Source organism: Chelonoidis abingdonii, chromosome 8, assembly GCF_003597395.2.
Source record: "Chelonoidis abingdonii isolate Lonesome George chromosome 8, CheloAbing_2.0, whole genome shotgun sequence".
NCBI classification, from domain to species: domain Eukaryota; kingdom Metazoa; phylum Chordata; order Testudines; family Testudinidae; genus Chelonoidis; species Chelonoidis abingdonii.
In genome coordinates, this window is record NC_133776.1 from 103,417,931 (window position 1) to 103,436,195 (window position 18,265).

General features: G+C 38.4%; 1 protein-coding gene across 7 annotated transcripts in view; it reads left to right on the plus strand.

The window, feature by feature from the left end:
- KLHL13 (kelch like family member 13) overlaps positions 1-18,265 on the plus strand; it is a 132,977-nt gene that overhangs the window by 65,133 nt on the left and 49,579 nt on the right. The window contains exons 2-3 of one of the 7 annotated variants that reach the window (XM_032776440.1): positions 8,759-8,803; positions 9,299-9,411. The exons of 4 other annotated variants lie outside the window; for them this stretch is intronic. In XM_032776440.1, coding sequence (XP_032632331.1) covers positions 9,314-9,411 — 98 coding nt within the window. In that variant the 5' untranslated portion in view covers positions 8,759-8,803; positions 9,299-9,313. Of the gene's footprint in view, positions 1-8,407; positions 8,804-9,100; positions 9,412-18,265 lie in introns of those variants that run through there. 2 more of the 7 variants (XM_032776447.2, XM_032776441.2) reach the window with 2 other exon arrangements.

An 18,265-nucleotide genomic window follows, 5' to 3' on the forward strand; every position in this document is an offset into this window, starting at 1 on the left:
TACCTCTATTGACACCTCAGTCTGGGACAATTTCTCAGATTTGTTATCTAAAAAGAATGACTCAGATGTGAGAATCTCCCTCACATCCTCTGCATTAGTCTTCACTGCAGAGAATTCATTCAGCTTTTCCACAATGGCATTGTCTTCCTTGAGTGCTTTTTTAACACCATGGTCACCCAGTGGCCCCACTGGTGGTTTGTCAGGCTTCTTGCTTCTGATGTACTTAAAAATATTTTTGCTGTTAGTTTTTGTCTCTTTCTAGCTGTTCTTAAAAGTTTTTTTGGCCTTCATAACACTTGACTTGCCAGAGTTTATGCTCCTTTCAGTTTTCCACAGTAGGATTTAACTTCCAATTTTTAAAGAATGCCTTTTTGCATCTAAGCACTTTTTACTTTGTTGTTTAGCTATAGTGGCATTTTTTTAGTCCTCTTATATTTTTAATTTGGGGGTATACATTTAATTTAAGCCTTTATTATCATGTTTTTAAAAAGTTTCCTTGCAGCTTGCAGGCATTTCACTTTTGAGACTGCACCTTTTAATATCCATTTAACTAGCTTTCTCATTTTTGAGTATTCCCATTTCTGAAGTTAAATGCTTCTGGTGGGCTCTTTGGTATTCCCCCTCCCCCAAAGATGTTACAATTGATTATATTATGCTCCCTATTACAGAGCTGTTCAGCTAGATTCACCTCTTGGACCAGGTCCTATGCTTCACTTAGGACTGAATCAAAAATTGCTTCTCCCCTTGTGAGTTCCAGGACTGGCTGCTCCAAAAAAGAGTCATTAATGGTGTCTAGAAACTTTATCTTTGCATCCCATCCTGAGGTGACACATAACTAATCAATGTAGAGATAGTTGAAATCCCCCATTATTACTGAATTTTCTATTTTTATAGCCTCTCTAATCTTTTGGTGCATTTCACAACCACCATCCTGGTCAGGTGGTCAGTAGTATATCCCTATTGCTATATTCTTATTATTCAAGCATGGAATTACTATCCATAGAGATTTTATGGTACAGTTTAATTAATTTAAGATTTTTACTATATTTGACTTTATGCTCTCTTTCAGCTGTAGGGCCACTTCCCCATCAGCATGAGCTACTCTATCATTCCTATATATCAGGGGTTGGCAACCTCTGAGAAGTGCTGTGCCGAGTCTTCATTTATTCACTCTAATTTAAGGTTTTGCGTGCCTTAATGTTTTTAGAAGGCCTCTTTCTATTGGTCTATAATATATAACTAAACTATTGTTGTATGGAAAGTAAATAAGGTTTTTAAAATGTTTAAGAAGCTTCATTTAAAATTTAAATTAAAATGCAGAGCCCCCTGGACCAGTGGCCAGGACCCAGGCAGTGTGAGTGCCACTGAAAATCAGCTCGCGTGCCGAAGGTTTCCTACCTCTGCTATATATTTTGTACCCTGTTATTACTGTGGTCCATTGATTATCATCGTTCCACCAAGTTTCTGGCATGCAGGGTAGGCTAAACCAATATATTTAGAATACTGATGGTACAGACTTCAAAACAGAAGTATCCTCATTTAATACCAGGCACTCAAGTGCAGCCATCTTAGTAGTTATCATTTGCATACAAGCACTTACAGTATTTGTTGCTTTTTAGCTGTCTGCCATTATGGGATGTAACTGAATGAGATTCTTTTTCATTTGACTATTTCTGTTCAGTTCCTGCCTTCTATCCTCTCCTCCTAACTAGGATATAGAAAATCCTTGTTCATAGAATCATAGAATATCAGGGTTAGAAGGGACCACAGGAGGTCATCTAGTGCAACCCCCTGCTCAAAGCAGGACCAATCCCGAGACAGATTTTTGCCCCAGATCCCTGAATGGCCCCCTCACGGATTGAGCACACAACCCTGGGTTTAGTAGGCCAGTGCTTATCCCTCCCCCCTTCACTAAGGGATGTCTCTGTCTGAACTGTGTGCTCTCTGTTGGATTTCCCCCAGCCCTTAGTTTAAAAACTCTTCTACAGCCTTTTTAATTTTACAAGCCAGCAATCTGGTTCTGTTTTGGTTTAGGTTTAGATGGAGCCCATCCTTCCTCTATAAGCTCCTTCTTTCCCAAAAGGTTCCCCAGTTCAAACCTGAAACTATCTTCCCTGTACTATCGTCTCATGCATTCACTGAGACTGCAGTTCTGTTGGTCTAACTGGCCCTGAGTGTGGAAGTGGAAGCATTTTAGAGAGTGATGACATGGAGGTCCTGGACTTCAATCTCTTACCTAGCAGTCTAAATTGGGCCTCCAGAACCTTTATCCTCCATGTACCATGACCACCGGCTCCTAATTTTAGGGAGAGGTGTGTTGTTAAGTTTGAAGTTTAAGTTAAAGCTTGCTATAAACTTTCCTTAAAATCTCGGTCATAATTGTGGGAAGATTTTTCTTTTAACCTGATTAAAATTAGACGTGAAAATGGAGAGTCCAAAATCAGATCGTATTGCTTTTGAATGTTATGTCAAAACAAAATTCAAGTAATAGCAAGAGATTTAAGAAAATAAGACAGACTTTGATGGTTCAGTAAAATGCTCCCTCAACTGGAAATACTTGTTGGGGGAACATTTACAGAAATAACTTCTCTAATAATTATGCATAGTTACAATATAACCTATATTAATACATTCAGAATGCTTGTTCAAATAATTCTTCCAAATGCTGACTATCTGCTAGAATAACAAACATGCAGTGCCATTTTTTGTCACCATTTCTGGTGTCTGGTTACATGACTTGGAAAAATTATTTTGCTTGTTTTAAAAGGTTATATCTCTGACTGTCTTGTATTAAATAGATTTTTACGAAGTGTTGCTGCCTGCAGTGTATTCAGAAATTCTTTGAGCTATCAAAGTGTAAAAGGTTTGTCTTATTAACATGCCATTACAATTGAAAAATGTTTTTATTTTGTTTTGTTTTTTGAAAAGCACATGTAATCCACATAATACTTACACTGGTAATGCTGCAGCTTATTAGTTAACTTTTGGTTAGTTTCCAGAGATCTAACTGTTATCTCAGTTCAGTTAATGGAATGTCATATTTTGCTAGTCTGAAAACCAGATGAGGAAAATCTCCAAACAAATATTCTTTTCCAATGGGGGTATGTGTTTGTGTTGGAGAAGAATGACTTTTTATTCTTTGAAGTAAAATTTTCTTGTCAGATAAAGGGGATCTGCTGTATGTAAGTGGCTGCAAAGTTGCTTTCTCTAACATGGTGCATCCTAGACAGACAATGTGGGTGAGCTAATACCTTTTATTGGACCAATTTCTGTTGGTGAGGGAGACACGGTCCAATGAAAAATATTACCTTATCCACATTGTCTCTCTAATCCTGGGACCGCCATGGCTACAACAACAGTACATAGTGCATCCTAAACTGTTGCTGAAGAATTTGCTGCAGTAAGTGTCTAGTTTATGTGGGAAAACTGTTGAAAGCTGCAGTATTTCATATTTAAACATGTGATACATACCCTGAATGGAAGTCTGACTGATGCTTAACTTTTGATATTTAAGGATTTTTTCCCCTTTTTTTAGCAATAGTTCTGCTTACATTGCTATAGAGACTGAAGCTTGTCCCATAATAGTGTTTTGACAGCACTAAGAGTAGGCTACAAATCACTTTTGTGTTACTTTCCCCACTCTCAGCCTACTCTTCTCCACTCTCGATTGTTCCTCATGTTTTTGTTTTTATTTAGGGCAGCCAAGCATATCTGAAAGTATTAATCATCTTTCAAAGTAACTTTTGTAGACTTACACTCTTCAGGAAGTGAACAGAAATATGTCAGAGTGATCTAGAAGCACTACTGCTTCAATAATATACTGGCACCTACATTCAGTGTCATATAATAAAATATTGTCAAGGTAATGACAGAATATTGTCAAGGTAATGTCAATATTTTCAAGGTAATGACAAGGTAATGACAAAAAACCAAAGGTAGGTACAGTTAGATGGATTGTAGGAAGGAAGAGGGAGAGGCCTGGGGGAAAGGCTTAGAGTGGGGCATAGGCTGACCAGGTGTCCTGATTTTATAGGGACAGTCCCGATTTTTGGGTCTTTTTCTTATATAGGCACTTATTACTCCCTACCCCCTGTCCCGATTTTTCACACTTGCTGTCTGGTCACCCTAGAGGGGCGGGGAGATGATGGGTAAGGAAAATGGTTTGTTAATATTTTGTAAAGGTTTTAGGGATCCTGACTAAAAGTGTTATGTAACGTTGGTTGGTCTCTTTCAGTGTCTAGGCTTGTGTCTTAAGACCGCCATTTAAAATGCTGGTTGTGAAGTGAAGATCACATTTGAGTTCCATGTCTTTGATGGAAATGCCTTTTGAGCTTTAGTTCTATTTCATTTTTTGTTGATTTAAAATAGCTTTTCATGATAATTCATGTCAGTTCAGCATTTTAATAACTCTAAAACACACAATCCCAATTTTTTTTAGATTTGAAGTTGGGTTTCTAAATTTAGTTTAAAGCAAAGTATTTTTTTTAGTCTTTTTGACTCTGATATTAAAATGGAAAATGGGGTTTGAAGTCCACAAATTTTTTTAGAACAGAGAAATTGGGTGGGAAAAACAGAAAAACAAATACAGTAAAAGCTGTTTTATCCAGCACTTCACCAACCAGAAAGCTCTCTACACCAGCATTTCTAATCTTCATTGAAATTCTGGTTTACAGTCTGGTTGGCTTGGGGCCGGCAGGTGCCCAGTTGGAGCATGGGCTCTGGGAGAGTGCTCGGGGCAGAGTTTTGGGGTGCTGGATCTGGGGGCCACTCACCTCGGGTGGCTCCCTGCAAGTGGTGACCTGTCCTATCTGCTCCTAGGTGGATGCATGGCAGGCAGCTCCTGCTGCTCCCTTTGGCAAAGCCGTGTAGAAGCAGCTGGGAAAGGTTGCCATTTACGGGAAGCCACCCCAGATGAGGGCCCCCTGGACCTGTCACCTCCTCCTTTGCCCCCCCCCACCCTGTGACCTGCATGCCCTCCCAACCCCCATGCTGCATTCCCCTCCCCTGCACCTGAACTCCCTCCCTCTTAGTTAACAAGCATTTTTCATTTATTGGCACTCCTCATTTCCTCACCATGCTGGATAAAACAGCATTTACTGTAATTCTAAAGTTAGGTTACCTATCTCATAGAACTGGAAGGGACCTTGAAAGGTCATTTTGAGTCAAGTCCAGTCTCTTGCCTTCACTAGCAGGACCATTTTTTGCCCTAGATCCCTAAATGGCCCCCTCAAGGATTGAACTCACAATCCTGGGTTTAGCAGATCAATGCTCAAACCACTGAGCTATGCCTCCCCCTGCAAGTCATTCTAGCAATGAATGATATTACCCTGTTCTCATTTGATTTTTGCTGCAATACCTGACACTTTTTATTATAGATGCATTCTCCTCTCCCTCTCCCGTTTGAGGAGTAGCTCAATACTATAGATCTTTAAATATTTTAAATCATGAAAATAATCTTTGATTGTTATGCAAGTCTCTAGATTATTATAATAATAGGCATACGGCACACAATCAGCATAAAATTAGACACTGATAGTAAGTACCCTGTAGTCAAAAGGCCCAGGACTAGAACTGCAGGACTTTTGCAGGTCATGTTGAAAGTGGTTGGGAGAGTTGTTGGGAAGTTTTCAAATTGCATACCTGCACTGTGCCGTTTTTAGCTAATGCATTGATAGACTCTTACTGTCTCAAACACTAGATAAGGCACACGTGAGTAGGGTGTTAACACACTTGTTTGAATAGAACAGCAACACAAATAGTGTGGTGAACATTAAGAGAAGATGAGTTCAAACAGAAGATGAAATTGGTATGTTTTAAAAAATGCTAATGGCGGTGTATTATGACACTATTACTGATCAGCACTATTATAATCCTATTACCTTTTAATGTACAATAATGGATTAGTCTAAGATACTTCCAAATTAAAGAAACAAAAAACCCAAATATAGTTAATCAAGTTCTTAGGTGGTTCTGTTCATTGGCTTAACTTAGAGGGGTCAGAGCTGATCAGTGACTAATGGATTCTTGCTCTTTGGCAAGAGGTTGGTTTCATCAAAGCCACTGTAATTGCAAATATTAGTTCAGGTACAAGGGACTGGCTGAATTGCTTATGTGTACATTTATACTAGCTGAGCCAGAGTGTGACACAGATGACATCTTGAGGCCATTGTTGATTTTTAAATTAGTCTGTTTATTGGCTTTTAGTGTTTTCTGTTAATACATAAACAGACTCTTTAGTCCTCTTGTTTTTAGATATTGCAGGAACAGCTAAACCTTTCTACATTCAGAGAAAAAATCCATAGTATGCTGTGGTGGGGCGATGACTCACTGGCGCGGTGCCTCCTGCTGGTCATCTCGGGAATTAGCTCTTCCACCCCAGAGTGTCCCCTGCAGGCCAGTGTCTCGCCTGCTGCTGGCCCCCATGCCCTTTGCCCAGGGGTTCTGCCCACCACAGTGCACACTTACTCTGGGTGTCCCCTCCCAGGGGAACCCCCAACCCCCACCTTGCCTCAGTGGATACTGCTGATCATCATCTAGCCCCTGCTCCCTGGGGCAGACTGCAGTTTGTAAACCACTCATCATTGGCAAGGGGAGTTTGACCAGCTGCCTCTGCCTATGTCTGGGCTGCCCCTGTGCAGCCCTAGTACCCTTTTGTGGGCCCTTAGCTTGGCCTGCAGCCTGGGGCTTTGCTAGGCTGGAGCTCCCCAGCTCCCTCTGCCTTTCCCCAGCACTGCTCTACCCCAGATACCCTTCTCAGCTTCCCAGGCAGTCATGTCCTTCTCTCTCTCCACAACCTAGAGAGAGAGTGTCTCTTCTACAGCCTCTGGCCCTCAGCCTTCTCATAGGGCCAGCCCTGGCCTGATTGGGGCGTGGCCCGACCTGTGGCTGCTTTCCCCCAATCAGCCTAGCCTTTTTCCAGGCACAGCCCTCTCCCAGGGCTGTTTTAAGCCCTTCAGGCCAGGAGCCAGGTGACCATCCTACTCTATATACATTAAGCATAAGGTGGGGCTTAAGAGCATTGTACTGTTGTGCTTTAAGGCTGTATACATTAATTTACATTATTCTTGCTATACAGTTTTTTTCTTTAAGTCTAGTTTCTTCCATGTGGTTGTGTATTAGCAAATATCGAGTGACTTTTTTTTCCCCTAATTTAAAAGAATGCTAAAACGGATTCAGATAGGGCAAGATCTAATCTGTCTAGTTGTTGTATGCCAATCAGTCTTTTCTGTGCATTGCTGGTAAGTGTGTCTGTGTGCATACAAGTACATAACTGTAGTCTTAAAAAAAAATAAATAGGGCCTGTTGTTATGCATGTTTCTTATTTTAACAGACTGCCGAGAGCTAAAAATGGATTCTTAAAGCTTGGAAGACTTCAGTTTTTTCTATAGGATTACAGAACATAAATCTCATTCTTCCATATTCAGCAAGTACTTCTGGATAACTTTTTTGCCAGTTTCAAATTGTCGCCAGTGTTCATTTTTTTAAAAATACTAAGAGATTAGCACCTTAATTGCTTGCCGAGTAAGTGCAAATTGTTTTTGAGTTAGAATAATGAATTCCCAAAACTGCTTTAGTTTATGTCCTGTGTTTATGCTAATAGAACTTTAAACTGCCCAGTGCCATTTTTGGGAAAACTTGTAAAGACCTGCCATGCTAAGTTTTAGTTTAGAACAGATTCCTAGAGTAGTTATAAATTTGAAAATAAAGATTTGTAATGTATGTGTTAACAGCCCCTTTACAGTAGTGCTTCCAAGCGCAGCTAGAATGTTTTAGAAATGTACAGAAAAGCCTGGCAGGAATACTAGTGATAAATATGAACACTAGCACTGTTTCTGTCTTTTCCCAGTATATCTGAAGAGGCTGTTACTGTGTTAGGAAAGACTAAAGCCATGCTGATAACCAGAATAATTAGGTTACCATAATAGCATGATGCCACATGTAAAAGAGACTACTTTGAAGTCTGTACCATCAGTATTCTAAATATATTGGTTTAGTCTACCCTGCCAATATACTAACATTGGTTTAAAGAAGGTGTTATGTGGTAGTATCTTTAAAACAGATATTAAACAATGATTTCAGTGAAATAAAATTTGTTGTGTTTGTGCCTTTTCTAGGTACATAAACTCCTTATGCAAAATAATTTTCATACAGTGCCTAAACGTCTGTTTTTAGCAGCTCACCTTTTAAGTATCTCTGTCAGTCATCAGCCCCTGGAGGGCACCAAACAGACCACAGAGCTGCAGAGTTGTCCCTGATGGACACCTGCATGACCAGCTGCTTCCTCAGTATTTTAGGCAATTTGTGAGCTGTTGGGGGGAGGTGTGGGAAGGGGGGCAATAAATTAGACTGTTGATAGCGTCCCTACAAAGACTGCTATTAACAGCATGCTATTCTGTGCTTCTCTACTGCAGAAGACAGAGTGATATTCGTGTTCCCACAGCATGTTGTAAAATGCATGAGTTTTTGCTCATCCTTCATGGAAATAAGAATAGAAAAATGAGAGCAACCTGAACCAGAAGCTATTAGAAGAGCATGTAGAAATCTGCAGCAATTTATACTTCTTCTTACATTTTGCCTCCCTAACTATGGATTAGAAGGACTGGTATTTTTGCAATGGGCTTTTCCCGTAATGGCATTTTTGTATTTTCTGGCCAGAGCTTGCACAAGAGGAAAACAGGCTGCTGAATTTAGTCACTGATCTCTATTAGCCGTGGCCTAAGGCTATGCTGAGATTCATAGCCTATTTGTATTGTTGCAGCTCAAAAGAAGAATGTTCAGAGGATGACAAGTGTATTCTGAGTAGGTATGTTGTTTCATTTTCATATGAAACCCATTTTTTTTCCTGCTACCATTGGTCAGAAATCAGGTTAATAGGAACAGAATGAAGCACAGTGCTGGAAGCACAGTACTGCAGTGTCCCTGTTAAGGTAGAACAATAGCATTACAATAGCTTTTAAAAAAAATCTTAGCTGGTTTAATTAAATAAAGCTGCATTGTGCTGGATTGCACAGTGCAGTCTTTCTTTTTTTTTTAAACATATACTGCAGTCAACGCTTCCCTAAGGAGGTGGCACTATTGTTGAGTTAGAATGACAGAATCATCATATTGCTTTAGGGGACAGCAGGATTTAAAAGGAGATGCCTCACAGCCCTATTTTACAGATTGGAAGCATCGGTTTAAGGGCATTGGCAGAATCGCTTGCTTGTTCTTAGCAGCAGCCACTGCTGTGTCAGTAGTGTGTGGAATGGAAGTCCTAGTTGGTAGTCTGTTATGGAAACGCTGTTTACTGTTATTGTAGTACCGTGGTGACAACATGCCATTGAAATGGAAAACGAGCTCTCCTGCTATCTGGAAATTCCCAGTTCCTGTGCTTAAAACATCCAGGTCATCGCCACTTTCTCCAGCATACATGTAAGTGAGAGAAATGAGGATAAATAAGGTGGGATTTCTTTCATGAGACTACCATGTGGCAAAATACCCTGTTATATATTTAATGACATTGGCACTCAGAATTTTACCTTATTTTTTCTTTCTATATATACAACCTCAAATGTTACCTTCTTATTGTTTTCATGGTAGTTGTTGTCAAGTCTTTCCTTTGTTGAAATGCAGAGAAATTGTGCAGATTTCATATTTACAAATATTTTTAACTTTTCAATTGAAAAGTTCGAGTTATCATTGATTCGTAAAACAGATCTCAGATCAATAAGTCTAAGCATCTAGGCAGGCCTTTATTTGTGGCGTATATTCTAACAATAAATAGCTCTCTGTTACTTCAACATTGAATATAGAATTACCTGCTAATTGTTGTGAACTTTTGTGTGTATTTTAGTGTTGGGATGGTACATCTTGACTTAGTCTTGCTTTTTATCCTTTACAATCATACTCTTTAAGAATTTAACATATCACATTTTTAAAAAGAATACTGGAAATAAAAGCATGAGGGTTAAAACTTTTTTATTTTGTATAATACATGTAAAATGTGTACGCATTTGTTTATGCAGTTTGTGCACTCAGAGTAGCTTGTAGATAACTGTGCATGTATTTTAATAGGTATATAAAATCTATATGCCTGAATTTATCTTGATAAATCTTAGTAAAGCTTATCCTTCAGCTTCTGATTATTGTTGTAAGTTTTGTATTAGTGTATACAAGTGACTTGTTATGCTTTCGCAATGTGAAATAAAGCTAAATCTTGAGTACACAGTTTTTCCTCTTTTTAGAATGCTATTATGGCATTTTTCTTTAAATCAGGAAGATCATTAAAAACAAACAGCTTAAGTACATTTGATACTGCACATAACATACACTGTGACGAAAATTAATGGAATAAAAAGTTACTTTTAGTAGTATTCCGTAGTATAATAGCCACATTATTAATACTTTGTGACTTATACTTGTGTAAAATAGGAGATGCCATTACTCAGCCTTGTTATACCTAGGGTTTTGATTTATCTCTTATGAGGACACAGTGTGACACATAGACGCTTATGGGTTCCATAAATATTTTTCTGTTGAGAGGTCAGTAATAATTTGTCGGTAAGATTAAAGCAAGATAAGGCACCTCATATGCATAGTCCCTATTTTTGTAATGAAAAAGCTAATGTTTAAAAAGCTAAAATTCTCAGATCCGATCTATAATATATATGCCCTTTATTTAAATTTAGTTTTCGTAAATGCAATTCAGATAATTTTCTTAGCTAAGCAAGTTATTAGCTACCAGAAAGTATCAAGGTATTTCTACTAAATGGAGGATATGAACTTATGTAGTAAAATATAAGACAAGGTCAAATATAAAAACAGTAGTATGTCAGAGGAAAGTTTGAGGCCTTTGTATCTATTTGGGGAAAAGAATGACTAGATATTGTCTGATAGACATTTTTGTGGATTTTTAAAATCACAGGATTTAATAAAGTTAAGATTTTAAAAAGCCCCATTCCATTCCTGTCTGTCTACAGACATCCCGAGAGATGTAATTTATTTTATGCATCATCTCTAAATTGTTACCTTTATTTCCTATGTGCTCCAGCATTTTGATTTGGACGTGTTATTGACTTATATTGATGTATTCAATGTATGTGGAGCAGCTCAGTGATCACATATTAACTGTCTTATGTTAGGTACATCTGCAGCATGTGAAATACATGAACAGCTGCTTTAATTAAAAAAAAATTAGTGCTACAGTAGGCACTGATTAGTGTCTAAGCAGACATTTCTTCATTGATACACACAATCCTGGCATTAGCTTGGAATATTACATCTTAAATATCATACTGAAATTATACATACATATTAAATGAGAAGAATTACAAAATGGATCCAGTTTGATTAGGCAATATATATAAAATGCTAAAAATAGCCACCTGAGCTAGTTTTAAGAGCAAAATAGATAATAGACAGTCGCTACTTCCAGTGCAAAGATTACGATAGGTTTGTTAAGTGTGTAATCTAGTATATATTGGTTTTCATCTCCATACATGTTTTTTTTTCTTCTACAGGATGTACTTGTGTGTGTATATGTTTAATAAAACAAACCACAAAAGACCTAAGAACTGACTATTTTTTTTGTGTTGCTACAATTTCTTAATACTTTGGAGAATCCGAAATATTTGCACCAGTATCTAGTATTAGAAAACCAATAACGAGAATTAAGGTTAATTCTGACATCTAAATAGTGAAATAATACTAGTTTAAACGAACTTCATTCATATTCTGGCTATGCTAGTAAAGGTTTTTTTGTTTTTTTTGTTTTTAATTTCTCTACTTGGTGAGGTGCAATTCCTCATATTTCAGTTGTTCTAGAACAGTTAACTTTGGCTTTAAATATTGAATCCTATTTCTGTTCTAACCACTAGATAGTGATTCAGAAACAAGAGTAGGAGTCAGGATACCTAGGTTTTATTCTTGGCCCATCTATTTATTTGTGGTGTTACACACTGCCTCAGTTTCCCCATATGTAAAATGGGTTTACTACACTTTATCCATCTTGTAGCTAAATATTGAGTCTAATGTTTGGGCATTCTGAGCTTCTTTGATGAAAGTTGCCATGTTAGGTAGAAAGTATCATTGTTAAATATTTATTGCTTCTCAGAATGGCCCTGTAAGTCAGTTTACAGAAGATTTTCTTATTTAAAGTTTGCTACTACTTGAAAGGCTACAGAAGTATTGTGTAGAGATCAATTTAAAAGAAAGCCCTCTGCTGGAAGAAATCTGTATACATTGGTGTGTGAAACAAACTATTTGTTTCACCTGAGCTGAAATCATTGTAGACTGTAAAACTCTGGTGTTCTAACTGGCCCTCAGACTATTTTCAGAGGTGAGATGACACTTCCTTGGTACTGGGAAGGAGAGAAAGCACCACATTTTCGAACCCCCTCCCTGCTGATTAGTGGTAACTGTGACTTTTAAAGGAAGTTTCTTGTCCTACTAGTTAAAGCACAATGAATGCAGTGATTTACATAAACACTTCTAGGTCATACTGGAACAGCAAGAGATAACTGTTTAAAACTGTAGAGAGTGGGGCAAAATTTCTTTGGGTGAAGAGATGAGTGAAACCTATGAGCTTTGTTTCAATTGGTCAAAATACTTTCAACTGTTTTACCTGGTCTGGTGAGAGATCATATGACATATCCTAGTTATGGTTGAGTAAGATGAGAACTAGGGTATTGGCCTGTGAGAAATATTTTTTCAGTATCATGCAGCTTTTCTTCATAAATACACAAATTATAAATGTACAAGGAATCTGTGTGTGCATTTTCAAAAACTACCTTTCACTGCCATCCCTTTAATAAAGCTGATATTATAGATTCCTGTTCTAAAATCGGAAGGTTAGAGCTATTGAAACAAGTAAGCAATATCATTGGCAAGAATGTACATTAGTATTTCAATTATTAATTGCTGCCTGCTGTTGGCAGTACTCATCAGTTAATGTTAGTGTGGCAATGTGTGCAGTTTACCAGTAGGAGTATCCTAGAAAAAGGACAGGCAAAGTTAGACCATTATATGCCTTGCAAAAAGTGCATTTGTTGTAGATATGCATTGAGAAGAACAATAAATATATTTAAATGAAAGTGGATAAAGGACATCTAAGAATTAATACTTAAGTATGGAAACACCGTCCTGGAAGTAGGGTAGGAACAATTCATTGCTAGTTTGGTCATACAAGACACTACTTGTGGGGTGGTAAGAGGAGATGTACTGTATCAGTGTTTGCTAACTAAGTGGGTTGGTTTGCTGAATGTTTCTTGGGTTCTGCGTCACTTACATGAAATGGAGAAAAATTCTTCCCAGATCTGTACAGTAGAAACTTGACTTTTATATTCTGTTCTCCCAACATGTGCAGGTCTCCTATTGACATTTATGGATATCTACACGTACAATATAAGAGCAAAGTCCTACAGTGCCTATCTGAAAGAATGTATTTTTGCATTAAATAAACGCTGTCTGCAGATTTTTTTAAATGAGAACACCTATATCTTGATTTCTTACTGGAAGAGTTTCTGTGAAAATGAACACACTGCTAACTGAGTAAATAAGTCTTCAATATGTCTTTTTGAAAAAATTAAGTAAAATTTAAAAATGAAAAATATCTAATTTATGTTGTACAATTATTTGGTTTTATAATTAAAAGAATAAATTTTCAATATGACATTGATAGCTGAGTGGCTAATGTTAGAAGTAAGCTACTTTAAGTGATTCTACAAATACTTTGCCATCAAATGGTGTACAAAATAGTAGTTATTGTGAGTCACCCTTTTTGTTTGATAGAGTCAAAAAACTGCTGTGTAGTAATGAAAATCCTTTACCATGTAGAAAAGTAGAACCAGTGCTAATCCCCAGGAGCAATTCAGTGTTAGTTTTCAGCTGGAGATGTGGCATGTTTTTCTGTTTTCTCCTATTAAGTCTCCTATTGCCCTATAGTGGACAGTGGGGTTAACTGATGCTACAAAATATGTGTATATCTTTAAAAGTTAGGAGTGGAAATAGCACTTGCCATTTTGCATGGGTCTGGCATTTCCTTGAAATCAGTAAAATTGGTAATGTTCTGTTGTGTGGAGTGACTGTTGTAAAGCACTCAGAATATTTCTATTAAAGAATCAGAATTTGCTAGTCCTTACTACAGAGTTGTATCTGAGATACTACCGCTGCCCTCTAAACATCCAATGGTGTTAGCAGGGAGAGAGGTGTTCTGGGAGTTGTAGTTCCCTTCAATGGGCAGTCCTCTACCTGGACATAACAGACAGGAGAACTGCCAGTCCCAGAGTTCCTTTCTCCCCCTCCCTCCAGTGGCTTCCTAGGAAGCATAGTCTCCGATCCCCCTTCCCTGCTCAGGATTGGAGCAGCGAGAGACCCTTCCTCAGAGCCTGATTATTGAACCTGTTTGAACCGGTTTTTGGGTTTAGTTCTAGTTTTCAATGCGACTGTCTATTCTTAAAACTTCACAGCCCTGAGCACCGTAGTTATGTTGACCTAATTTTCTATTGTAGATCAGGCTGAGAGGTTTTCAGTTTGGGTTCGGGTCCAGTTCACTCAAATCCCCCCTCTGAACCAGTTTTCAGGTTCAGTTTGACTCCCTGGATTGAGTATTTGTAAGGAGGTGCAAGGGTTGTGGGCTACAAGTCATGCCTGAGGCAGACCTTGCATTGTTTGTATCCTCAGGCTCCTAGCTAGGTTTGGTGCTCTTGTAAAATAAAGAGAAACCCAAGGAGCAAATTGGGGAAAGAAGAAAATCCTTTCTTTACCTTAGCCTCGGATATCCCACCCAAACAGATTGGCAGTATTGTCTGTGAAGGAGTATGGCACACACTGTGTTGGGCATTCCCTCTTTTGCTGCTACTGCCGAGTCCATGGAAGCTGTTTTTGTGCTGGTTTTGGTCACAGTGTAGAGTGGTCAGATACTAAAGAACACAGACGGAATGCATGCAGTGTCATGCAGGGACCATCTTGCTCCTCAGTGGCCTCTGTCCTCACAAACATCTCTGTTGGACGCTATACAAAATCAGATCCCCTTAGTATCCCCCCTCCTTTCTCATTTTCTCCATTTCAGCCTAATTCACATGTTGTACATGACTTCTTGACTACAGATTTTTATGCTAGGGCTTTGTTACTGGGGATCTAAGCAGGCTCAACTTTACCCTAGAAACAGAGGAGCAAGTTTCAGGGACTAACCCATTAAAAATAAAGAGTCTAGCCATTCAGAATTGCAGTTGTATGTCACTTTAAATACTGGGGGGAATCTGCCCTGAACCTGACGCTGCTGGCAACAAGGCATTCAAATTACTGTCTGAGCATATCATTATTCCTAAACTATCTTGAATTGGTAGGTAGCCCTGAGTATCCCACTGGTAGCGCAGTGATGATTCCGCAGCTTTCCAAGGCAGCTTGCTTCATTGCTCAACAGTTTCTATTTTGAATCTACTTAAAATATGGCCAAAATTTTAATAAAATTCAGATAAGTTTTTTAAAACTACATACTTGTCTTCCCCCAGTGATTCCTCTCTGTCTTCTAGGGCCAGGTAAATCACTCTTCTCCAAAGGGCCGGCTGTTTCCATTCCTGTGTGCTAGCAATCTTCTCTGTGTGTGGACATTATCTCTAGCTCCCTCGTCACCTTCCACCCTTCCACCTGGCTTGCCACTGGCTGTTGCTCTCCTGCCACTGTTTGTGGTAGCAGAGGGGTGTCTGTGTTCAGCTCTGTATAGAGATGGTTGTTGCAAGATGGCTGGGGAAGAGAGGAGGAATGATCTCAAGTTTAATCAATGTTTTCTATACCTGAAACCAGGTTAAGGGAGCAGAGCACTGACCAGTGAGCATTATCAGCATTTGATGCTATCATTATTTCTAGGATCTAGCATAGGCAGCATTTCCTTTCTGGGACAATGGGTTTCATTTTTCAGTGAGAAAGGGCAGCAAATGCCCAATTAAGTAGATTTTTCAGTCTCTTCAGTATAACATCATTTTAAATAGATTCATATAAAGTTAGTTTCATAACATTTAATGTAAAATGCCACCTCTGTAGCTTAGGCCTATTCCTGCTTGTTTTGTTGTCTTTGATTGAGTGAAATAATTGATACAGTTCTTCTTTATAGAAACAGCTTTGTCATAAATTTTAAAAGGGTTAATTTTCACTGTACTGAATAGAGCTATTTTTCTTGAGATTTTCTTGTATGTTATAGGCAGCAATTTTTTTTACCTTTATTGCTTTCCTGTGGAAGTGGAATAATTACCTGGTATGTTTTACACAACTTATGACTATTACTGTAGTTCAGTACAGTGCTACCATTGGTATCACACTATTGGCTTATTCAGTTTAGCATCCACTATATAAACTAGAGAGCCTTCTCTGTGGTACTAATGCTTAACTACTATGTCTCCTTTGGTATATCTCTTCAATTCCTTTCTTTGTAAACCATTTTAAAAAGATAAATCCAATTCTGTTGATTATTTCAGTTGTTAAATTATAAAGATTACACTGCACTTATTTTTCCACAATTAGTTGTGGGTTTTCATACTTACAATTCAATTATCTGAATCACTTAGGAAATTTCAGTAGAATTGGAAGTCTTTCCTTTTCCTCTCATAAGTATCATGGGAGTCAGAAAAGAGAAGAGGAACCACGAAAGTGAGTGTGCAGCTGAAACTTTCATGGTGTGAAAAGAAAAGTCTACATGCATCTACAGTTGGGACATGTAAAGTTAATTCCAGTTCTGCAGTTATTACCCACTTAAAGGATTCTCTGACATATTTGCTATCTCTAGCATCTCTATCTCTGTATTAACCTGACAAAACTCAGTGAATTCAGTGTTTTCTGGAAGTGGTAGCAGTGTTTAGAACAATTCTCTGATTCTCATTATCTCCAAAAACCGGAAGGAATCATTTTAGTCTAACTGCTGTACCAGTGGTGCATAGCAGGCAGAGGAGGAGTTGGGCTTCTTGGGAATGAAAGACTTCTTCCCTGCTCTCTTTGGTAGGTTTTGAGAGGTAACCAGAGTTGGCAGCCCAACTGCCAGGGCTGCCTTTTCCTTCATCCCAATGTGGCTTGTGGTTGGCCACTCTTCTATAGCAGTTTAGGGATTCTAGAACTCCAGCCCTCTGTTATCTTTCCTGTCAGCTTTTTCTGGAGCCTTGGGAGACAGAGGAACCCCTTCCCCATGGTAGTGTCAGCAGCAAGTGGTACTCTGCTTTATGCTGCCTGGTTACCTCGTTGCTTCTGCTTTGACATTATAAGAGCAATACCCCTTGCCTCTGTCAGGAGGTAGAGGCTGTGAATAGAAAAATTGGTCTCCGTTTAAATTGTTACTTATATTAACACACAACTGGATTTTATTTTTGTCCTTTTCAATTTGTGTGGGTTTTTCTGTGACCTACACACTCAAGGATGCAGTAGTAGCACACCCAGACAAGTACAGCATTTATACATTGCTCTTTTGTGACCCTAACATATTCCACAAGCAATTTCTAGTTTAAAAATAAAAACTGGGATCTTCAAAAGTAGGCACCCAAATCCTATTTAAAAAATCAATGAAATTTCTGCACCTAATGCTTTGGATAGCTTTGAAAACTCCAGCCAAAGAAGTTACGCTATAGAGTTCATCTGTTTGACTTTGAGATAACTAAAAATGATTCAGAATGCTGCTGATCACCGAGACTCATTTTAAGAGAACAGCACTCAAAGGCTATAATGAGGGAAGAGGTAGAAGTTGGACTTCATTAACTTGGTGAATAAAAGGTCCAGATTATTCAACCACAGAACTTGCAACTTCTGTTGAAGTCAATGGAACTTGGGTGTGCAGCTGTCAGGATTATTAAGCCCCTATATTTGATAATAGAAGTTAATATTTCCTTTAAATTTTAGCCAGAACTGTGTGTGTGACACCTACAAATGAATAGCTTGTTAACTGGACACCTCATAAGAAAAGCATTCCAAGTAGAAAGGTATGCTTTAGTGTCAGAGGTCACTTCACTGATCTCTGCTAGTGTGATGCTTTCATGCATCTTAACTCTGGATATTTCACAGCAGAGGAGAGCACAGAGTACCCGGTTACATGGTGAGTCAGCCCCTGTGTGTTCTAAAAGAGAAGATGAAAATTTCAAGTGCTTGTTTACTAAATATTGCAGTTGATCTGTTAAAGATGAATGAGACTTGCTGTCAATGCTCTTCCATATCATAAAATTAGTTCCCCCTCTCCCCATCTCTGATGAAATCACTCATACATTCTACTAGCAGAACTTTTATTTCTTGTATTAATTGATAAGAAGTTTTCATT